We start from the raw sequence: 22,131 nt of genomic DNA, 5'->3' as shown, positions 1-22,131 counted from the left end.
TGTGATATTGGCACGGCTCAATCAAAAAACGATCTATAAGCCCTTTAAGTTTAGATATACAGTCGTCTGAGTGAGCCGAGCCAATATCGCAGTTGCCATTTCAACATGAATATTCTCCAATGGAGATTTCATTTGGGAGAGGGGAAGAAGAAATGGGAGAAAATTAGAAGCTAGAGTGAGAGAGAGAGAGAGAGAGAGAGGTTGAGTGCAAGAAATGGATGGGTGAATTTAAAGCAATTGGCAACCGAAACCATATTCATATTGATATTAAGTCGATAGGCCGCCATTAATGGCAGCAAATAGATTATTTATTTAAGTATTGATGTAATGAACAGTTATATTAATGGAATCTCTCTATGTCTATCTGAGGCTGCAGGTGCAGTCTGTTTTGTTCATGGCTTATCAATCCTCCTTCAATGGCAAAGGCGAAATCTTGCATAACTCAAGTTACAGGTTTTGGACAAGAATGTTGGTTGTTATGACTACTACTAGTATTATAATTTTATTGTATTGGGCTTCGATATTATTCTTACACTTTGGCCCATGAACTAACTTATTACCTAATAGCCCATCATACATACATACATACATACTTGCATAGCTGTAATGGAAGTGTTCCATGAAATGCCAAAGTGAAAATGACCATTGAATTGATTGGCCCCAACCAAGCCATTTCCATGGCTTCCCAATGGATAAAATCTTGATTCCTATCCACACTTTAAAATCCTAACATCATCTTCTTCTTCCCATCCCATCCCATCTTCTTCACCATTCCAGCTAAAAATTAAAGCAAAACAATTCATACCCACACCACAGAAAATAAGACAAATTAAATCAAGAATGGCCACCATCACCTCCGTCGCCGCCGTCACCATCCCCTCCTTCACCGGCCTGAAAGCCACCGCCTCCAAACCCGCCGCCGCCGCCGTCTCCACCAGGGCCGCCGCAGCAGCACCCCCCAAGCTCTCTATCAGAGCGTCCTTGAAGGACGTCGGCGCGGCGGTCGTCGCCACCGCCGCCACCGCAATCCTCGCCGGAAACGCCATGGCCTTCGACATCCTCCTCGGCGCCGACGACGGTTCCCTCGTTTTCGTCCCCAAAGAAGCTGAAGTCGCCGCCGGCGAGCAGATCAACTTCGTCAACAATGCCGGATTCCCACACAACGTGGTGTTCGACGAGGACGAAGTCCCCGCCGGCGTCGACGTCAGCAAGATCTCCATGGACGAGCAAGACCTCCTCAACGGCCCCGGCGAGAAATACTCTGTCACTCTCACCGAGAAAGGCTCTTACAGCTACTACTGCTCCCCTCACCAGGGCGCCGGCATGGCCGGAAAAATAACGGTCAAATAAATACATTCTCCGACCACTCCTTATCTTATGTATTAATTAATCACATCATCGTCTTCTCCACTGGGATTTTTCTTTCCATGTATTCTGAGCTACGCTGTCTGAAATTCCATGCTTCATTGATTAAATTACCTCTTCTTTTCTTAATTCCAATAATAATCATACTCAAGAACACCATAGCAAATTACGTACATGAAAACAAAAATTATACAGAGAGAGATACCAAACGAGCACAAACACACACACCTTATATGTTACACGACAATGGCAGCCTGAAAGTGGTAAAATTATTTAAACTACAGACATGAAATCCTGGTACCTATGTATGTGTTCTATGTTGTCAGAGCATCAGGCAGGCCGGTGGCGGCGCCGAGCACCTTGCCGCCAACGTCCGGGAAGTTTTCGTGTCGAGGTAGGGGTTTTACCTTGCCGTCTGCCGCGACTTCCACCGGATATTTAAGCAAGTGTCCTTGTAGACGAGTGAAATCCTCAGCAGTGAACCGAGTCCAGTTATCTTTTGCGACGCCATTGACGTACCTTACGCAGTCCAAATTTTCGGGATCATGGAAGCAGTCGTCGATGCTGCCGATGTGCTCTGCCCATAGCGACATTCTGTATCCATATACCTGCGCGCAAACATCATCGATAAAGAGTCCATTTTTATCGTTGCGTACAAGGTTGAAAGAGAAAAAAACCGACTAACTTGGCCGCGAGGATGTTTCTTCTTCGAGTTCCAGATGTGATGCGGCTGATAAGCTCCCATGGCGATCTCAGTGTCTCTCGTACCAGCCATCGAGCGCTGGTTGATATTGGCGGAACCTAGAATCACGTACTGATCATCGACGATCATTCCTTTGGCGTGCACATAGATCATAAACCGTCCAAATTTCTTCGAATTCGTATCCTGCAGCGAAGAAACAACGAGCACATTGAGCGTTTGTACAATTAATATCCAAGGCAAAACATACATTCGGGGATTACGCTTTTTCCGTTGGAGGCGGCATGACCGTTCCCATTCGATTGCTCGTTGTGGCACTCTTCTCGGTTGCCAAGACAGTAGAAATTCAAATAGTCCGTCGGATGTGTATTCTCGAGCTGTGCCGACTTTATCTCTTGAGCAATGATCTCATACATCATTTGCATCGTTTGCCCCTGCAAGAATGATCAACACAAAAAAAATCGGCAACCAGAAGATCCCAAAACTGGAAGAAATGGTTGTAGAGAGTTCGTGGATTGGCTAATGTACCTGCCAATAGAGAATTTCTTGTACAGAGGCAGATTCGGGAGCGCCCTCCGGCCACATAGGGATTACTACATAAACGGCGAATCTCTCTTTGGCCCTTATTTTACTGGCGATCTTTAATGCAAGTTCCATTGGGATTAAATTGTCGGCGCCTAAGAAACATACATATACCGTATGAGCTAAATGGAGATCAAACTAGCAGAAATAGCAGCCTACCGGCATACAAGTCATTATTGCTATACAACAGCCTACCGGCATTTTTGTAGGACGGCCAAGCATAAGATGATCCGAGGAAATATTGATTCTCGATGTAGATGAAGTGTTGAGCAGACCGAATAGCCTGTATATAAGCCATTTGAATGCTCGTATCCACGACCAAATTCTTCACACGGGTAAGGTTCTACAAGAAAGAAATTTTACAACAAAATAAGTTCAAACTTAACCACGAATTCAAGTTTGAATTTAATAAATGCAGGTTCGTGTAGTACTTGCTCGCCGACATTTCCCTTTTTTGGGAAACCTTTCACTGAACCCGAATCAATGGACCGGAACACCTATAGACATAAGAAACAAACCAAAGTCAAGTTTTAACCCGTCTCGGACAACTTTAAAATGTGATATCTTTTCCTTGCATTGTAACCTGCACATGCCAATTCTCCGGATCATCTTCATCAGAAACGCGCAAAGAAGGATGATCACTTGAAACATTTCCTGAAGGACTGACTATCCATGAAATTCGGTCGAGCTTAATTAAAGCATCGTCATTCCAGTGCGATATTCTTTTAAACTTTTTCCCAAGCTCGGCCCATTTAGTGGCCTTCCTCCACCTCTGCTCAAAGTTAGTCAGCACATCATATGCAGCAGGGCCTTCGATTTTGCAATGTAAATCATGCCATGGCTGTCTAGGTGCTTTCTTGCCTGGCTATCGAGAAACACAAGCACAAATCACAATCCGAAGATCTAAAAAAGAATGGCTAAAAGATTTCCAACAGAGTATTTGCTTACTTGAAATGTTGGGTTATGAAAGTCATCCTGGAAAACTGTATCAAGATCGCGAAACAGTCTATGCTCAGGTGTATCATAGCGTCCATCGCAGAGATCTAAACCACCAACGAATGAAGTTATCTTCCGGTAATTTCCATGGCCTTGAGAATCAACAATCACACATTTCTGATGGTGAGTATACAGAGTTCCTACAACCTGAAGATCAAAGGAAAGTTTGTTCATTCTTCAATCTCGAAAAAACAAAACCTTCTAAAACTTCAACTGATTGCATAGATCAAGGCATGCCTGTTGCTTGACAATGCTAAGCTTACTGCTTGCGTAGCGCGGGGATAAGACGCACGTAACAGACGAGTGCTTGAAAAACTTCTTGGTTTCTTCGTCGTGAGTCTGCATCACTCCTTCCTGCACTAAAGAAGATCAACCAATGTATACATTTAAACTGTTTCCGAAACCACATTGCCGTACCGTTTTAAGCCCAAACTTGTGATGAGAAGTCTTGTCATCCCAAACCAGTAACAAAACTCTCACCCCTTCTTGAGATTTGTACTTGAGCAAGTCTCCCAAAGTTAATTCGCCGCCGTCAGGCAATGGTTTAGTCGGCTCTCTAACAAGCTTCACCTTATGATAAATCGACCAGCCTACAATGTACACCAAATGGTGTGCCTCCAATATCGCGTGGCATATGTCCTCCCAACACTTCTGATGCTCGAACTTCATCCCTTCATCCAGCTCAATCTCCGGCAGCATTCCGTCGATCACGTGCGCGTCTTGATAGAGGGTGATCTTACCTCCTCGATGCAGAGGAAAATAGCTTCTCTCCACACCATAGTTGTCTGAAAGGCCATTTAAGTAAACAGAGCTCTTATGGCAGGGAGTGAATGTCATCTGCAATCTGATTGCAGTTTCAGGCTTTGGAGGCTTCCCATTTGATCCTATCACCGGAAACCAATCGTCGATCGGCTCTCCGGCTGCGATCCTCTTCGCCGGAACTGAGGCAATCCCAATCCGCTCAGCACCAAACATGTCATTGTCTTTCACCTCGAATTCGACCTGTATTGTTTGTTAAACCTCAGAAATCCTGAGTTCGGAAGATATATAATCAAGGAATTCAAAAATCAATCCAATCCAAGAACAGAGATGCAGAGGAATTAAAATTCTGAACTAAGTGAACCCTAGAAGAAATAAGAATCCCCAATTTTAAAGATCACAATGCATACATTCCCTTTTGAAGTTATGCTTAAATCGACCTAATGTTTACAGAATAGGGTGAAAGTTTCTGCGAATTAGTGATCACCTGAGAAACGGGATGAGCTATTGGGATCTTGTAATGCTCGTTCCAAACCGGGTTCTGCGAATTGGATATGACCCGGGTCCGGGCAACCCGGGCCCCGGATAGGCAAACCGTAACATACGGATCGCTGGTGATGATCTTGCGGTGGGGTTTGTGATCGGGAGGGCGATGATCGGCGGTGCAAGGCTTCCGGCAGACGTCGAACACGGAAAAGCAACGGCGGAGGTGCTCGGAGACCAAGTCCATGTTTGGCAAAAACCGAGCTTCGATTATTGTAAGGTCCAGATCGCCGTGGAGGTATATTACATCGTCGTCTGATTTCTGGTCGGCCATTTTTGTTAAGGAAAAAACTGTCGCCGGCGGCGTCGGCGGACGGCGGCAGCGGTGGTTTTATTGGTTTCTCCGCGGCGGGAGGGAGGGATAGGTGGGGTCTAGGGATCGAACAGTCGAGAATCTGCGAAGAAAATGTGAAAATAGGAGGTGGTTTAGGCTCTTTCGCAGTGCAGTTGGGAGTTCATTTCTCGAAGAGATGACGATTGGGAGCATTTCGAAGCTCCATGGACTCCAGCTCCAGCATCAATCTAGGCCGTCCATGCTTTGATGTGCATAACCAACGGTTCTGATATGGTCAGGAGCTGAGCGCCGTGGCTATTTTAAGAATCGCCCACACGCCAGCTTTGAATATACGCATTTTAAGATTTTCGTCAGACCTGCAACGTTTAGGGATTAGCTGGCCGATGAGATAATAATTTTTAAATAATCTAAATTTAAATTTGATTCATGTACACGTAATTGTTATATGTGGTGACACGAAATTTCTTTCTGATTGAATTTTTAAGAAATGTTAAAATATTAATTTTATTTAGGATTTAGATAAACAGGAACTTTATCGGTCTATCACAATCTTCATGACTTCATCTACATTTATTAGATCAATGATAAATATATCTTTTTGTTTTTATTTTTAGGTGACTTTCACGTCCTGTACAATAAGTCAAAATAAAAGAAATGGTGCTGCGTAGAGATGCAATGTTGCGAGCGCGTGCAATTTCAACGTATTACCTGCACATGCAGGCATCATGTATTAGGTTTGGTAGGCTTATAATTCGAAGTATTAATGGAATTAAATAGTATATTTTATTCTTTAGTTACATATAAAATTAATCATAATTATACGCAGCCTTTTTAATGATAAATTCAAGATATTTATGTCCAAAAAATCCGAATACAAGAATAAAATGTAATATAATTCAAGTATTGTTCATATTGTTTCAAAAGGCCTCAGGGTTTCACTGCTTGACTACATCTCATTCCCAGCAATATTTTATTATTATTATTATTATTTTATTTATTTTTTAAAAATATTATATCAAATATATATATATATATTTTTTGAAAAAAAATGACATCAATCATTAACCTTTAAAAAAAAATAAAAAATTCAGAACTGTAGAACACTAGATTAAACAAAGCTAGTTGTTCATTCAAATTCTAGTGATGATAATGCATCCTTAAACCATTAAGCTTTCGGTTTATCTAAGTCAGATTTTTTTTTCATTCTTTACTATTTTTCTCTTAATTAGAAATATTATTTTTACTTTCTACTATTTTCATTGTCTATGTTATAATATGAGACTACAAAATATCAAAATTTATTTTTTTTTACTCATTTTCAATAATCAAACGGATTTCCCACGGGACCATTTTTAGGGCGTGTTTGGCAATTAGCTGTTAGCTGATTCAATTAGCTAGTTTGACTAGCTGATTCGATTAGCTGTTTGTATTAAAATGTTTGGTAAAACAACTGTTTGATATTAGCTGTTTATACATAAAATGACAATTGAGGACATTTCTATTTTATTCTTGTTTCTAATATATTCAATTATGTATTTTTGAGTTTAGAATGTTTAAAAAATTTTGTTATTAGTTATTAAAAATTGTAAAAGTGTTATAAAAGTATTTATTTTTATTACAGTTAGATTTGAAAAATAATATATTTTTATTAAAATATATAAATAATTTTTTTATTGAAAATGATGTAAAATATAAAATAATAAATTTTTCGTGTATATATTTATTATGTTAGTTATCGACTAGTTCATTATATTTATAATTTTCAATAAATTTAATTTATTTTTAGTATAAAATTTATATAATATAATTTTAATAAAAAATAAATTATTAATATTTATATTTTTTATTTTATGTTGATTTTAATAAATTTATATATTTTATAATTAAAAAAAATTTATATAAAAATTAATTATTTTAAATTTATAAAAGTAAAACTATAATATAATAAAATATTCTAATATAATTAATAAATAATCAAAATATATTTATAGGAATAAAAAAAATTTATATAAAAAGCTATTTCAAAATATGAGTAAGTTAGCTTTTCAGAAATTAATTTTTTTGGGTTAAAATGTTATTCCAAAAAGCTAATTACCAAACACCTAAATTAGCTTTTTTTTATAGCTAAAAGCTCTTTAAAAAACTATTTGTCAAACACCCCTTAATGACTCAAAACTCGCTAAATGTTAATTTTATTTTTTTATTGTCATACGCATATTATTACTTTTTAAAAACATTAAAAAAATAATAATAAAAAATAAAAAAAAAAAAAAAAAAAAAAAAAAGGAACACATGCGGTTTTTTTTTTTGCACCGTCGAATAATTAATTAAATACATTTAACCAAAATTGTAAAATTTGAAGGTAAATCAAGGAGTACAAGCAAAAAGAATTCACAAACATAAAATAATTACAGAATATTTTTACAGCTTATTCACAAGTAATTTCTGCAAATAATGTTTATTTTTATTATTTTTTACTTTTGTGTTTAATTGTTCAATTGAAGACGCTTAGGGCAAGCCATGGTTCTCCTCTTCCACAAATTAATCTCCTTCCTCGGCTCCAAATCCAAGCCGGCTCCCGCTCCGGCTCCAACTCCGACTCCGGGTCCAGCTCCAGACCGAAGTATCGGCGCCGAGAACGGAATGATGACGTCATCTTCCCAGTCGCTGAACTCCTTCTCTCCGTCGGAATAAAATTCCCTGTCGTGATTCTCCTCCGGCGCGATCTGCGCGGCGGACCAATCAAAATTGGCGAGCGTGCCGTCGCGGCTGCTCGCGAATTTCCTCAATTGGCCCAGCCTCGGCGGACTATCGACCGCCGGCGGCCTCATATGCTCAATCGCCGCATCGGACTTCCTACCGGAGCTGAAAATCTTCATAATTCCCGACGGCTTCCTCGCCGGCGCCGCCTTGATTTTCTTACTTTTCCCAGACTTGACGGTTTCTCTCGACCGCGAATCGTGCTTCTTCCTCGACAAATTCCTCCTGTATTTGATCTGTCCGATGCACGATACCTTCGGGGAAGAAGGCTCCGGCGTACCGGAGTTCCTCCATCTCCCTCGAGCCTCCGCCGGAATCATGATCGGACCGGAAAAACCGCCCTTGCTGAAATGATATTTGTGCTTGTGAGCATTTCCGTCCGTCCGCTTATCCCGCCGGGGACTGAACGGAAGGTTCTGGAACGAAATCGCCGCCGCCTGAGCAGCCTTCGGCAGGATCTTCAAAATACTCGTCTTCTTGGCCTTCGCCGCCGTCTTCTCCATAAACAAAACTAATCTTCTGAATAATCTCCTCATCCAAATCTATACATACACATATATATACACATATATACAGACACGTATTTGTTTGTGTGTGTGTAATGTATGTCGGTTGCGTGTGCTTTTTTAAATAAAATCCAAACTTTTAATTAGGATGACAATTTTGACCTTTTCAGTGAATACCAGTCAAACACAGATTGCCAAAACTACACTTTGAGTATAAATGACATAAGATTATATTATAAATTTATAATAATATTGTGCAATTTAAAATTTCAATTGGTCGTATTTACATGCAGGAACGGGCTAAATCAAACCCAATTAAAAAATAATAATAAACAATTAGGACACGCATAAGAAAAAGGAAATTGAGACGATTCAAATACAGGTTGCCGTCGTGGTATTGCTACGAAATTCATTAACAGAATTTGGTAACAGTCACGTGAGTATTTGAGTGTTACAGATTGATTGCTGTAATTATGGGTAAATTTTCAGTGTTACCGAACAAATTTGTATTTATTATTTATCGGGTAAATCCGATTTGAAAGTATCAATAATACGGTACCCAATAGAATTATTAATGATACTTACCTATATAAGTAAATTTAATTTACAATTAATTTTAAATTAAATCCAGAAGTGTTAATTGTATGTGTGTAAGAAATAAATTGTGGTATTTATATTAGTGGGCTACTAATGAACCAATGATATTATAATAAGAAAAGGAAATGTCGAGATTACCCCTAAATTACAAGCCTAGAAACGCCTCCGTGCAATGTCAGTAGGGAGTGCATTTAGGTACTTTTATGTGTCTCCATTTTCGACTTCTTCGTCGCCCACTGTAACGCGGAGTCGCAGTCGCAGACTGTTGAGAGCTTACAACATTTCAAGCCTCAATTCGAAGCAGTCGTAATTCCTCTTTCTCCATCTTCGGGTATATTTGCGATTCTTTGGGGTTTGGTTGGGTTGGTTTGGTTTGATTTGATTTGATATCTTGTGTTTAGGGAATAATAATGGCGAAGGGAAGGGGGAATCGGCATCAGGGGAAGAGATCTTCGACGGTAGTTTTGGTGTTGTCAATGCTGTTAATGCTGACAGTGGTACTATTGATGCTTCTCGGCCTCGGTATCCTCTCTCTTCCAATTGGCGCCAATGAAAACTCTCTGTCGGTTGGAGATCGCATCAGATTGAAGCGCTTGACATTGGACCCGTACGCTCCGCGTTTTTTGTTTGTAATTTGCGTTTCTGATTCCATTGCATTTCGATTTTTTAATGATCGTTACTTTCGATTTTCTTTTGGATAACAGTGGCAAAAGTAGTGAAGGATTGGGGGAAAGAGGGGAACAGTGGACGGAAATTCTTTCGTGGGAGCCTAGGGCTTTCTTGTATCATCATTTTCTGGTAAGCTTTAATTATCTATCTATATATTTTTGGTTTTAGCTTTTAGTTTTGTAGGTTCGATTATTTATGCGACACATCCAATAGGTGGATCGGTATGCACTGACACCTATAAAATTCACAGAAAGATTTGTCTCCGTCATCCACTGTATTTCCAATGATTTGTTGATCATTAATACATTGTATCCCCAAAAACAACCTTTCCAGACTCAATTAGCGGTGACATATATGTGCTTATTACAAGAAGTAAAATTAAGGGTTTACTCGTTGCAGATCAGTCCTGCAATGTGAATCTCAAGAGACCAATCTTCACATTCTTTGGCTTTTTTAAGCCCTTTGTTTTAGTTTGTTCTCCAATCTTTTTTCTTGAGTTGGATAAGTATATGAATTTAAGATGTTCATCTACAGCTATACCAATTTGCAAATATTGTTATTTTTCCGGTGCTTAAATAATATGAGTGATAAATGCTGGATTTTAACAATGGAAGATAACCTATTTAAAAGAAAGGAATTTCTAGGATCCTTTTTAATGACAATGTTAACTAGGCTTCTGGCTTCTTTGAAAAACAAAAGAAAATATTAGTCCTTGAGTCCTTCATTATCTTTTGACAGTCTAGGGAGGAATGCGAGTATTTGATAAATCTTGCCAGGCCTCACATGGTGAAGTCAACAGTGGTGGATAGCAAGACTGGCAAGAGTAAGGACAGCAGGTTTGTATCACACCTACATCTTCATAAGAATTCTTGATTTTGATTATTTTTATAGATCTCATTTTAATATTTAAAAATCTTCTGTTTACCATCCTTGTTTTTGGCATCTAAATAATATCTCATGTTTTGAGATCGTGATATCATGTTTCAGGGTTCGTACAAGCTCGGGAATGTTTTTGAGAAGAGGGCGAGATAAGGTCATTAGAGATATTGAAAAACGAATAGCAGATTTCACTTTCATACCTGTAGGTATGAGATTTTATGCATGTTGATTGTAGATTGTTTGACACATGTCATTTTGGGTTCAACTTGGAAACCTTTTTCTGGTTATGATGCTGGATCATTATATGACTATAGGTCTAGCAAAATATTGGAAGTGGCTATATTATGTTAGCTTAGTGTTTCCTAGTTACGAGATCCCATGATTTAAGTTAAATCCACTGCCTGGTTGCAAACTTCTATAAATTCGTAAACTGCATATTGGTGGTCAAAATAGGATTGTGCATGAAAACGAGAAGAGTGAGGAGAGTATAATAACAGCAACTTTGTTAAATGTATGCTTGAGATATCCTCAGATGCAAAAATGTAATTTTATTAGGTGTGGATACTATTTTTATGTTTGATTATCAGAAAATTGTGAAAGATACTCTTGTCTAAGCGTTGTCAATTTTCAGTACAGAGCACATTATGTAATATTATGGCATTATGGCAAACAAGCATACGCTGCTTTCATTTTGATCTATCATGCTTTTTTCAAAAAAAAAATAAAAAACCTTGCAATTGGCACCTTATTTACCATAAAAAACATGGACGCATGCCATTTTTTTTTTTTTTGTATATGAGCATGAATACACTTAACACTAGCCTAATTATTTAGATTTAATTTTCAGAGCATGGGGAAGGTTTACAGGTTCTGCACTATGAAGTGGGACAAAAATATGAGCCTCACTATGATTACTTTCTGGATACATACAACACTAAGAATGGTGGTCAACGAATAGCTACTGTTCTTATGTATTTGTAAGTTACCTACAATATGTTGATACTTCAAAACTTCCTGATTGTTATCTTTTTATATTTGAACAAAGGCTAAGTTTGCATGCCCTCATATTTTTTTCCCCCCAATTTATTTCAACAATCTATTAACTATTTCAGATCAGATGTTGAAGAAGGTGGCGAGACAGTTTTTCCTGCCGCCAAGGGAAACTTCAGTGCCCTGCCAGGGTGGAGTGAGAAATCAGCGTGTGCTCAGAGAGGCCTTTCTGTGAAACCTAAAATGGGTGATGCTCTACTTTTTTGGAGTATGCACCCTGATGCTACTTTAGACCCATCAAGCTTGCACGGTGAGTTTCAGTAGTTTTCTCTTCATCACCTCGATTCCCTTTCACTATCTTCCTTACAGCTTCATTCCAATGTAGAAAATAATTGATAGTGATAAGAAGGATGCTAAGAGCAAAAATACTACTGAGAATTGTAACTTTAGTCTTCGGTATGAAGGCTTAGTTGAATTTTCTCCAGTAATTCGTTGGTGTTTGCAATTTTGTTTTCTGGCACCCGGAAATTGTTAGGTGCCAATCCTGTATGCTGAGTTGGCATGGCCAGAGCTAGCATGGCAAGTTAGTCTATCTTGGCATGTGATAATTTCCTGTGTTGGAAGATGAAAATAGTGAACTCTAATGACTTAGGGGATTAATGTCTAACAATCTTCAGAGGATAAGGCGTCCATGTCCAAAACTGATGATGCTGTCTTTTATAAGATTACAATATGGTAATATAACTCTATGGTGCTGATAACTAGAGAGGCCGAGAATCTAACTTCACTGTGCTATTTGTGGTTCCTCCCGAATAAATTCTCACTTGAATATGAAACTTGTGGTATGCTATATTAGCATGGAAGGAAGACTATCCTCCTAACTCCAGCCACACCACATTACATTTTTCATCCCTTTAAATTGGTTTCACTTCTGAGTTCCAGTTTACGAGTTTCTGTTATTATCATTCCAGGAGGTTGCCCTGTTATCAAAGGGAATAAGTGGTCGTCCACCAAGTGGCTGCATGTTGAAGAATATAAAGTCTAGGCTGAACTCAAAGGTAAACATTTAGACATGGTAATCCAACTTATATATATATATATATATACATAAATATATTATGTGAGATTGTTGCATCTTCATTCTACTTCTAACCAATTGTTGACAATCTGATAACCAATCGAATGTGCAAGTTTTGTTTCTCATATCCCTGCGCTCACATCACATGTAGCAATCGATACACCTGAGTTTGTGATTCGAGTTTGTCATACTTATGTGAATCATCATACTCCTGGAACTAAATCCAACATAAAATCTTGCAGGCGTTACAGATGGAGAGAATTTCAGCAGTCGGTCCAAACGGGAATTTAATTTGTAGGAAATACAGCAGAGTCTGACATATTGCTCATATACATTGAATGTTTGATCATAACTTGTCACTTAACTTGGGAGGACTGAAGATAGACTTACAGACATTGTATGACGATGATGTTCCTGTAAATTGAAGTGATCTGTGTTGTACCATTTATTCAATTTTCTTCGTGATTAATTTCTCCTTAAATACATATGAAATTGAAAATGAAAATGAAAATGACTTCTTCCTTGTGTTAACTCAGCCTTTTTTATTTGAAAATTCGGTTCTACTTGTATATTCTAGTGTTAAAAAGGTTGTTTTTCATGCTTCTTTAATAGTTGATTATATCAGTGGGAACCTTTTTGTGATAGCAGTTGCTCATATTCATGACATGGGCTAAACTATCTCATGGCTATATAAACAATTCAACTGTAACAATTGTAGAATTAATCAAGGTTGCTTTTCATCTTTATTTATTTATCTTTGATAAAAAAAAAAAAAAAAAAAAAAAAAAAAAAAAAAAAGTTTAAAACCACAAGAATATGATGAGTCTGAAACCTCGAGAAGTGTGAATTATAATAGTTGTCCTCAAATCAGTAATAAACACGCCTATTGTTCTAAAATATATATATATATATCACAAAATATTTTATCAAATATTATTTAATATCAAATTCAAATTAAATATACACATCAATACTTTAAGTCACAGTGTAGTACGTATGGTGGGCTGCACATTCTTTTATATGTCCTCTCTGAATTTTTGTTGGATTATACATGCATACACAAACATATATATATATATTTCCTTTAAACATTCCTGCTCCAATCCGAACTCTTATCCAGCTGTCGGATTTATACAGGCCTATAGGAATAAAAATCGAATTTTGCTAGTTGCATTTGAATCTTGGCAAGAAGTGTCTGTGTATCTTCAACTGTATGATACTAGAATTCCTTGCCATTCAAGTTCAACTTTGGGAGCTTAGCTTAGCTGCTGTTGTCATGGCTGAAGAAACACAGGTCCCCTTCCTGGATTCTTATATATACATATATATATATATATATTACAGTCATTGTCTTCAAAACCAGATATTTTCTGTTGACGATGCAACAGATGTTTGAGCAAGACATCGTGGTAGTAGGCGCCGGCATAGCCGGCCTCTCCACCGCGCTGGGGCTTCACAGGTACAAAATCAGACAGCCCTCAGTCAGGCCTGATTTCTTACACAGTTCACAATTCACACTTGAGATAACTGTCCTGTTAATTTTACAACAGATTGGGAATCCAGAGCGTGGTTTTGGAATCATCTGACAGTCTAAGAATGACTGGATTCGCACTCACCATGTGGAGAAATGCCTGGAGGGCTCTGGATGCTCTCGGCATCGGCCACATCTTGAGGAACAAATCTGTCCAAATTCAAGGGTACACTTATCAACAATTGCTCTGCACATTGTAATCGACTGTTCTTACACTCTCTGTTGATTTTTGGTTCTAGATTCAACTTCCTCCCCATGAACTCCAACCAGCCCACCTCAGACCAATCTGATATCAAGTCGTAAGTTGCAATCCAAAATAATTTGGTTATTCTTATGAACACCACTAATCAATCCAAACACTTGCAGCCCTGATCAAGAAATCCGATGTGTTAAAAGAAGAGACTTGCTGGATACTCTGTCGAAAGAGCTGCCGGAAGGGACCATTCGATATTCTTCCAGGATCATTTCCATCGAGCAATCAGGCAGCCATAAGTTAGTCCACCTTGCAGATGGTTCGATTTTCAGAACCAAGGTGAGTTTGAGTATGGATGTTCTTGCCTGGTTATTTTGTTTTCTCCAATTGATGATTGTCTTGTAATGATTCTGCTCAGGTGTTGATCGGATGTGACGGCATCAATTCCATGGTGGCGAAATGGCTGGGGCTGCAGAGCCCGGTCAGCGCCGGACGGGCGGCGATCAGAGGCTTTGTCGACTACTTTAATGGCGGCCATGGCTTTGAGCCAAAGTTCCATGGCTTCTTTGGAGGAGGCGTTCGTTATGGTTTCATCCCCTGCGACGAGAAAAGCATATACTGGTTTTGCACATTCACTCCTTCACTCTTCGAATGTAAGTAAATCCGCGGCAATTTTGATATGTTAGAACTAACTAACAGTGTACCGTTGCCACATGCGATGGATGTTTTACTGTTGTATTGATTGCAGACGATGAAAACGATGGCGACCCTGTAAAGATGAAGCAGTTTGTAATGAAGAACATCCTTAATGTCCCCAAACGGGCGTCAGACATCGTGGAGAGGACGAAGCTGGATTCGATCTCCTGCGCTCAGTTGAAGTTGAGGTCGCCATGGAACATTCTTGTGGGGAATTTGAGTAGAAATGGCGTTTGTGTGGCCGGCGACGCGCTGCATCCGATGACCCCGGATATCGGACAAGGAGGGTGTTCTGCATTGGAAGACAGCATCGTTCTTGCAAGATGTCTGGGGCAGGCAGCATTGGTAAGAGATGAGACAAGGCTCGAAAGGGGCGTGCAGAAGTATGCCGAGGAGAGGAGATGGCGAAGCTTCTGTCTGATCAGCGCAGCTTATGTTGTCGGGATGTTACAAGAGAGCAACAACAAGGCGGTGACATGGTTGAGGAAGATGGTCGTGTCTCGCTACACCGGCGCAGCTCTTTTGAGGATCTCTGAATTCGATTTTGGGAAGCTGAGTGTCTCTTGAAGGAACAAAGTGTTGGCGTCTTAAATCAACCATTCGAAACTGGTTAGATCATTTGTGGAATAGGAATACGATGACATTGATTTGAATTTCCCACCAAAAGGTTAATCACCCTTAATTGATTCGACTGGAAAGAAGATCGACTGCCAACCTCAACTTTCTAGAAACTTTATCACTATATATAAGTAAGGGTCTATTTTTATGATTTGTAATAATATATTTTCTGAGTTCCAAGTTGTAAGAGTTTCAAGTCGACAAAAACGGGTGGCTGGCAATCTTATGTACTCACCTTCACACAATTCAAGTGGGGCTAGGGGGCAATAAATTTTTTTAGATAATCACTATATTTATAATACTATATATATATATATATTATATTTCATCGGTCTTATATTTATATATATATATATATTTTTTTTTTCATCAAATTTTAAAAATATTAGTATTATATTAAAATATAGTATAAATAAAAATAAAAAGACTAAATTGCTCTTAATGACATTTGTTTAATATATTGTAAATTATAAAGATATTTGTAATGTTAGATAAATAGTACTGTTGCTAAAAGAAAAAATTGATACTTTATTACGAAAATGGAAGAAATGGATAGATTATTAAATGATAGAGGATGTATTATAACTCAATACTCCCATGTGAAATGAACACTTTGGGGTTTTGTAGTAGATTCAGAATAATAGTATTTTATTAATCGGTCTACGTGTTAAGAATATTTGATAATTTTACCCTTGACTTTAGTAAAAAATAAATATATGTGCGGTATGTTTGTAATTTAAATAAAAATTATGAATTAGTATTATTATATAATTATTTTTATTAAAAAATAAATATTTTCAAATAGAACAAACGAAAGTAGTAAAAATAGTATGTTAAAATAGTACGGAGAAAGTATAATCATATCGTATAACATAATATATATTTAGATATATATATATATATATGTTAAATCAAAAATCAACACTACGATAACTTAAGTCATATCACCACATAATCTTCAATTTATTAGGGTATTTGGGCATACCACCAAAATATGGATCTTATAAACATGTGAAATGTAGTAAAAAAAAAAAAAAAAAGAAGTTGTTCTACTCCACAACCTCAAAAGTCAACCATTATGATTTAAGAATTACATCCTCCTCTAATGTCTTAACAGTTGAATTAAGACTGAGACTGAGACTGAGTTAATTTGCCGACTTTTCCAACCACACCCAATAATTAATTATTTTCAAGTCAAAACCCACGTGCTGAAAATAACCCAAAACTAACATCTAAATAGTCAACATCTATCTTCCCATCCAAACAAGCAAAATCAAATAGAAAGCGTAAATTAACTGCTGTAAAATGTAATCCAGTAGTGAATTACAGTATGGAGAGAGACAAGACTGCAAACCATCAGAGTCAGAGGGAGTCAATGTCAGGGCCCATGTGCGCCGCACGTGACCAGACCCCCACATACGGTCAAACATAACCACGTGATGCCATTCCATTTGCTAAGCTAATAAATCCCTCTTTCTTGTGTATGCATTACTTTTTATGAAATACTATAATACTGTATAATAATTTGAGGTAGACAGCAATATTCCATGTAATAAATCAGATCAAGATCTTTCACACTGCTATGGCAATTTTGATTTGATTAAAACTCTACATTCCCATGTGGCCTGAGATCGGAGGAATTCTTGGAAGAGAACATGCATCATATATCAGAATTTATATATATATATATATATTGAACTAGATTCAGATTTCTGATCAAGAATTAATCAGCTTCCTGCTTTCTCTCTCCCTCTCTCTCTATATAATATATATTCTTTACAGTAGGGATTATTATTACATGTCTTTCTTAATTTCTTCGAACTCTATGAAAATGTGGACAATCGGGTTTCTGTTAGGGTTCTGCTGCTTAATCGCCGCCGCCGATGCTTTCACGGCCTCCGGCTGGATTCAAGCTCACGCCACTTTCTACGGCGGCGCCGACGCTTCCGGCACCATGGGTACGTGCGATACAGTTTTCTTTTGGATGAAAATTAGGGATATTAATTGTAATGAATTAATGTATGGGGACTGGGCGCAGGCGGCGCGTGTGGGTACGGGAACCTGTACTCCGCCGGGTACGGCACCCGGACGGCGGCGCTGAGCACCGCGCTGTTCAACAACGGCGGGTCGTGCGGGCAGTGCTTCAAGATAATGTGCGACTACAAAAACGACGGCAGGTGGTGCAAGAAGGGCGTGTCGGTGACGGTCACCGCCACCAACTTCTGCCCGCCGAACCCCAGCCTGCCCTCCGACGACGGCGGCTGGTGCAACCCTCCACGTCAGCATTTCGACATGGCTCAGCCCGCCTGGGAGAAGATCGCCATCTACCAGGCGGGCATCGTCCCTGTCCTCTATCAAAGGTTAGACTGCAATTCTAAATAATTAAATAAATAATATATAAATTTTTATGGGAATCGATCGTTTACTTCATTTATTTAATAAATGTGGTTCAGAGTGCCGTGCGACAGGAGAAAGCACGGAGGAGTGAGATTCACGATCAACGGCCACGATTACTTCGAGCTGGTGCTGATCAGTAACGTGGGCAACGCCGGGGCAATCCAGGCGGTGCAAATAATGGGGTCGAAGAATCCGGGCAAGTGGGTCCCAATGTCTCGAAATTGGGGTGCCAACTGGCAGTCAAATGTCTACCTGGATGGTCAATCGTTGTCGTTCAAGGTCACCACCGACGACGGACTTACAAAGACCTTCAACAACGTCGTTCCCGCCAATTGGGCCTTCGGGCAGACATTTTCTACCAATGTCCAATTCTAGCTTAGCTTAGCTTAGCTATAGCAACTCTTGTCGCGGCGTGCCACTGCTAACTATTTTAATTTGCCGGAGCAGCCCGACCCACGTATAATTAATTATTACATACAAGAGCAATTAATTGAATCAAGGGTGTTTTTTTTTTTCGAGTTGTTTGGAGAAATTTTTGTTTGAGTTTGAATTTTACCATGAATTTGATTTATTGTGTTTCTTTAGAATTATAGGTTTGATTTGGATTTGAAAAATTTTAATATATATTGAATTTGATAGGTATTAATTATATTAAATTAAATAAATTTAATCTATTATTAATAATAATATTTTTAAACTTATAATATATTATTATTAATTATAAACATATCAAAAAAAAAAAAAAAAAAAACTATCATTTGACCTTAAAACTCTTCCATATATGTCGTCCACCAAATTATAAAATAAATAAATATTTACACAAGAAATTATTTTTTAACAGGCTTCGGAAGTAGGCTGTCGGATTTGGTCATTGTAGGGTGGTTTTCCGCTCATCTCAAACCGTAAAGTGGCGAAACAGTGCAAACTCCAAAATTGTTGCAAAAAAAAAAACACACCCCAAGATACAAGATTAATTCTCACTTATTACATATTATTATTATTATTAAAATTAATGTTGCCTCAAGCAGCTTTATGCACTATTTATGTATGTTCAAAAATTAAGTTAAGGAATGACCCAATGGTATGGAGTGAGAGTTGTAATAGAGATTATGTTTTAAAGTGCACGAGGCAATTATTATTTTCAATAATAATAAAGAAATATATTCGGTTGTATGATATTTTTGTCGGTGGAAGAGAGAAAAAAACTTTTGAAAAGAAAATGACCTCTAAAAATAAGTTAGTGTTGTTGCTTTAACATGTATAGGCAGTTGGATTTCTTGGACGGCAAAGATGATATGTTAATAGTGTCAGCCTTAAGTTGATTAACTAAATAATAGTATTATCTTAATTATATTTTAATATAAGTTTTTTATATAGTATTTAGTATAGGTTCTGAAAATTTTTTAGCACATGATCTATGGCTCTTTTCGCAAGCAGAAGATATTTATGTGGAGGAAATTAATGTGTATTTTATTATACAAAACAAGAGAAAATGTAATTAATCTCTCTTAATGGTCTACTGGTTATGTGTAAACTTGTGATTATAAAATTATGTATTTAAACTTTCGATGCATTTTTCAATAAAATATCCCTTTTTTTTTTTTCTTTTTTTTCTTCTGTATTCTATAATAATACAATATAATATACAGAAATTGAAGCAGTAATAGTAATAGGTGTAATTACCTTCTCTGTTCTATAATATGATATAATATAAAGAAATGGAAGCAGTGATAGATGATATAATATATCTTCTTCCTCCTAGGGTACGTTTGTTCGGGGGGTTCGGATTTTGAATTGAGATTTGAATTGAGATTTGAATAGTAAAAATTTTGAATTTGAATAGTTGTGAGATTTGAATAGTAAAAATTTTGAATTTGAATAGTTGTATGATGTGATATAAATAGGTGTTGATGTGATGTTTTGAATGTAAAATTGATTTTTAGTATAATATAAAAAATAAAAAATAAGTGTTTAATTTGATGTTTTTGGAGAAAAAAATTGAATGAATAATTGAATTTAAATCCAATCCTCCAAACAAACACACCCTTTTCGACGCTCCCTTTCAGCTTTGAGCTGCAGGGCATGATAACAACATCAATAAATTCAAATCCAAGATACAATTCGATAATCAACTCAATACAACCCACCTTAACCCGCAAAACAGGTTAGTGGAGCGGATTGATTCACAATCCACCTTAATCCGCAAATAAGTGGGTTGTTTGCGAGCCAACTCGTTGTGGGACAGATCAAAATTTTATGAATTTGTAAATAGATTCTGGAATAAAAAAAATTACTCCATTTCGTCCCAAACACCGTGCAACATTTCCTTTTTGGTATGTCTCAAACACCCCTGCAACATTTCTAAATTAGGAAATAATTAATTATATTTAATCTATATCCCCACACTTTATCTCATCACATCACCCTAATAAAAAAATAAAATATACACTTCTCTCTCCATCACATCACCTAATTTCTCAATTATCCTACTTAATACTTGTCGCCTAAAGTCTCGTGCCCAACTTAAATGTAGCACATTGTTTAGGACGGAGGGAGTATAAAATAATAAAATGGAATACGAATAAAGCAAATAACAGTGACATAGATAATATAATTAGAAAAGAAAAATGTGTAGACAATATTAATAATTTATTTAAGCAAGTTTTATTTTATTCGTCTTAACTTAAAATATTTCTTTCTAATAGATCAAAAATAATAATATGTTATTTATTAAATAAAGTGTACAAGATAATTTTGATATTTTTTAGTTTTTGTACTTTATTTATAAATTAATTGTATTTATAATTTATATAAAATTATATTATATTATGATATTAATATTTGATTACTTTTATTATATTTTTTAATGTGACAATAAAACTGATAGAAAAATATATTTAGTTTGATGGGTGAGTACTAATTATTACTCTCTCCGTGAATATAGAAAGTAAACATTTACATAAATAATAGTATTTTAATTATAGTGGGTAGTTAAAAGTAGAATTACGAACATTTGAAAAAAATTGAGATATTTAATAAAATATTTATTTTGTAATTGAACATTACAAAATAAAAATAGTATATTTTTAACTGAACGGAATGAGTATATTTAGAGTGTGTTCGTTTAGGCAATTTTGGTATAATTTTACTATATAGACACTCAATTCCCCTCAAAATCCTATTAATCCCTACCCTCGAGTCTACTTCCTTTCTGCAGTCCACTTCCCTTCTACAGCAGTTTGCCTTTTCAGAAATTGTCAGCGTATCCGATCGCAGAATAAAAAAATAGTGTTGTGTGTGTTTGGGGTTGAAATATTAAAAAAAAAAAAAAGAATTGAAAAATAGTACTTCATCCGTCCCAAAAATATAGTCTTGTTGTGTTGGGCACGTAGTTGATAAAAAATAAAGATAAATTACTTTTTTGTCCTTGTGAGTATGGTAAAAAGTAATGGCAATTGTATAATAATAATGAAAAAATAGGATAATTTTATAGTGATATAGTTATTTATGGAAATGAGACTATTGTTTTGGGACGGACAAAAATGATGAACAAAACTATTGTATTGGGACGGAGGGAGTATTATAATGCAATATAAATCAGAGTTGATACGATGTTTTGAATGTAAAATTAATTTATAGCATAATATAAAAAAATGTTTAATTTGATAATTTTGAAGAAAATAATACAAATTTACGAGAACTCACATCATCCAAAAATATAAAAGAATTTTTTTTTTCTAGAAATTAAATTTAAATTTAATTTAATTAATAAATATCAAATCAAACATCACTTTTTATTATTATTTATAATTTCTTTAACAATATTAAATATCATTCATTTCAAACTATCACATCAATTTATCATTTTTCAATAAAATAATAATTTTTTTCAACATAATCATTACAAAATTCAAACTCCAAACAAACACAACTTAAAAATCCATACTTCAAAATCTTCAAAAATCTAAATCTAAAAT

General features: G+C 36.6%; 6 protein-coding genes across 7 annotated transcripts; 4 read left to right on the top strand and 2 right to left on the bottom strand.

The window, feature by feature from the left end:
- Positions 1 to 716: 716 nt before the first annotated feature.
- Positions 717 to 1,475, top strand: LOC127265250 (plastocyanin-like). The gene has a single exon (XM_051294980.1). The coding sequence runs from the start codon at positions 841 to 843 to the stop codon at positions 1,348 to 1,350; it is 510 nt and encodes a 169-aa protein (XP_051150937.1). The 5' UTR covers positions 717 to 840; the 3' UTR covers positions 1,351 to 1,475.
- A 40-nt stretch (positions 1,476 to 1,515) lies between these two features.
- LOC127265249 (phospholipase D delta-like) lies at positions 1,516 to 5,454 on the bottom strand. The gene is made up of 11 exons (XM_051294979.1): positions 4,890 to 5,454; positions 4,061 to 4,645; positions 3,881 to 3,997; positions 3,596 to 3,790; positions 3,231 to 3,512; positions 3,079 to 3,144; positions 2,843 to 2,990; positions 2,594 to 2,742; positions 2,329 to 2,499; positions 2,051 to 2,251; positions 1,516 to 1,973 (listed from the first exon to the last, which is right to left on the bottom strand). Exons 1-11 carry the CDS (start codon positions 5,217 to 5,219, stop codon positions 1,680 to 1,682), a joined length of 2,538 nt encoding a protein of 845 aa, XP_051150936.1. The 5' UTR covers positions 5,220 to 5,454; the 3' UTR covers positions 1,516 to 1,679.
- Positions 5,455 to 7,555: 2,101 nt separating this feature from the next.
- On the bottom strand, positions 7,556 to 8,542 carry LOC127265217 (uncharacterized protein At1g76070-like). The gene has a single exon (XM_051294925.1). It carries the CDS (start codon positions 8,534 to 8,536, stop codon positions 7,727 to 7,729), a length of 810 nt encoding a protein of 269 aa, XP_051150882.1. The 5' UTR covers positions 8,537 to 8,542; the 3' UTR covers positions 7,556 to 7,726.
- A 723-nt stretch (positions 8,543 to 9,265) lies between these two features.
- LOC127265216 (probable prolyl 4-hydroxylase 3) lies at positions 9,266 to 13,184 on the top strand. Of its 2 annotated transcripts, none has more exons than XM_051294923.1 (9): positions 9,266 to 9,409; positions 9,505 to 9,710; positions 9,808 to 9,901; positions 10,511 to 10,608; positions 10,760 to 10,857; positions 11,499 to 11,628; positions 11,764 to 11,951; positions 12,613 to 12,699; positions 12,962 to 13,184. In XM_051294923.1, the coding sequence occupies exons 2-8, from the start codon at positions 9,514 to 9,516 to the stop codon at positions 12,684 to 12,686; spliced, it is 879 nt and encodes a 292-aa protein (XP_051150880.1). In that variant the 5' UTR covers positions 9,266 to 9,409; positions 9,505 to 9,513; the 3' UTR covers positions 12,687 to 12,699; positions 12,962 to 13,184. The 2 variants fall into 2 exon arrangements, with proteins under 2 accessions (XP_051150880.1, XP_051150881.1); XM_051294924.1 differs by having other exon boundaries at positions 9,290 to 9,434.
- Positions 13,185 to 13,753: 569 nt separating this feature from the next.
- Positions 13,754 to 16,041, top strand: LOC127265215 (monooxygenase 2-like). Its single transcript, XM_051294922.1, has 7 exons — positions 13,754 to 14,013; positions 14,108 to 14,178; positions 14,270 to 14,416; positions 14,490 to 14,549; positions 14,617 to 14,782; positions 14,862 to 15,096; positions 15,192 to 16,041. The coding sequence occupies exons 1-7, from the start codon at positions 13,933 to 13,935 to the stop codon at positions 15,704 to 15,706; spliced, it is 1,275 nt and encodes a 424-aa protein (XP_051150879.1). The 5' UTR covers positions 13,754 to 13,932; the 3' UTR covers positions 15,707 to 16,041.
- A 1,260-nt stretch (positions 16,042 to 17,301) lies between these two features.
- Positions 17,302 to 18,733, top strand: LOC127265276 (expansin-A11-like). Its single transcript, XM_051295010.1, has 3 exons — positions 17,302 to 17,715; positions 17,796 to 18,117; positions 18,211 to 18,733. The coding sequence occupies exons 1-3, from the start codon at positions 17,556 to 17,558 to the stop codon at positions 18,527 to 18,529; spliced, it is 801 nt and encodes a 266-aa protein (XP_051150967.1). The 5' UTR covers positions 17,302 to 17,555; the 3' UTR covers positions 18,530 to 18,733.
- Positions 18,734 to 22,131: the final 3,398 nt, after the last annotated feature.

This window comes from Andrographis paniculata, unplaced genomic scaffold (genome assembly GCF_009805555.1).
Source record: "Andrographis paniculata isolate CXL003 unplaced genomic scaffold, ASM980555v1 Contig72END, whole genome shotgun sequence".
Lineage (NCBI taxonomy): Eukaryota > Viridiplantae > Streptophyta > Magnoliopsida > Lamiales > Acanthaceae > Andrographis > Andrographis paniculata.
Note: the sequence above shows the minus strand (reverse complement) of the source record. Positions and strands in the feature narration are given on the sequence as shown.

What these genes read in the sequence shown, in the direction of transcription:
- LOC127265250 (XM_051294980.1), top strand. Translation starts at nt 841, where the DNA reads ATGGCCACCATCACCTCCGTCGCCGCCGTCACCATCCCCTCCTTCACC.
- LOC127265249 (XM_051294979.1), bottom strand. Translation starts at nt 5,219, where the DNA reads ATGGCCGACCAGAAATCAGACGACGATGTAATATACCTCCACGGCGAT. An exon ending in ACAAGTTTGGGCTTAAAACG is followed by an intron (nt 3,998 to 4,060) that starts GTACGGCAATGT and finishes TCTTTAGTGCAG; the next exon opens with GAAGGAGTGATGCAGACTCA. An exon ending in AAGAAATTCTCTATTGGCAG is followed by an intron (nt 2,500 to 2,593) that starts GTACATTAGCCA and finishes TCATTCTTGCAG; the next exon opens with GGGCAAACGATGCAAATGAT.
- LOC127265217 (XM_051294925.1), bottom strand. Translation starts at nt 8,536, where the DNA reads ATGAGGAGATTATTCAGAAGATTAGTTTTGTTTATGGAGAAGACGGCG.
- LOC127265216 (XM_051294923.1), top strand. Translation starts at nt 9,514, where the DNA reads ATGGCGAAGGGAAGGGGGAATCGGCATCAGGGGAAGAGATCTTCGACG. An exon ending in AAGCGCTTGACATTGGACCC is followed by an intron (nt 9,711 to 9,807) that starts GTACGCTCCGCG and finishes TTTGGATAACAG; the next exon opens with TGGCAAAAGTAGTGAAGGAT. An exon ending in TCTTGTATCATCATTTTCTG is followed by an intron (nt 9,902 to 10,510) that starts GTAAGCTTTAAT and finishes ATCTTTTGACAG; the next exon opens with TCTAGGGAGGAATGCGAGTA.
- LOC127265215 (XM_051294922.1), top strand. Translation starts at nt 13,933, where the DNA reads ATGATACTAGAATTCCTTGCCATTCAAGTTCAACTTTGGGAGCTTAGC. An exon ending in ACCGCGCTGGGGCTTCACAG is followed by an intron (nt 14,179 to 14,269) that starts GTACAAAATCAG and finishes ATTTTACAACAG; the next exon opens with ATTGGGAATCCAGAGCGTGG. An exon ending in GACCAATCTGATATCAAGTC is followed by an intron (nt 14,550 to 14,616) that starts GTAAGTTGCAAT and finishes AAACACTTGCAG; the next exon opens with CCCTGATCAAGAAATCCGAT.
- LOC127265276 (XM_051295010.1), top strand. Translation starts at nt 17,556, where the DNA reads ATGTCTTTCTTAATTTCTTCGAACTCTATGAAAATGTGGACAATCGGG. An exon ending in CGACGCTTCCGGCACCATGG is followed by an intron (nt 17,716 to 17,795) that starts GTACGTGCGATA and finishes GACTGGGCGCAG; the next exon opens with GCGGCGCGTGTGGGTACGGG. An exon ending in GTCCCTGTCCTCTATCAAAG is followed by an intron (nt 18,118 to 18,210) that starts GTTAGACTGCAA and finishes AATGTGGTTCAG; the next exon opens with AGTGCCGTGCGACAGGAGAA.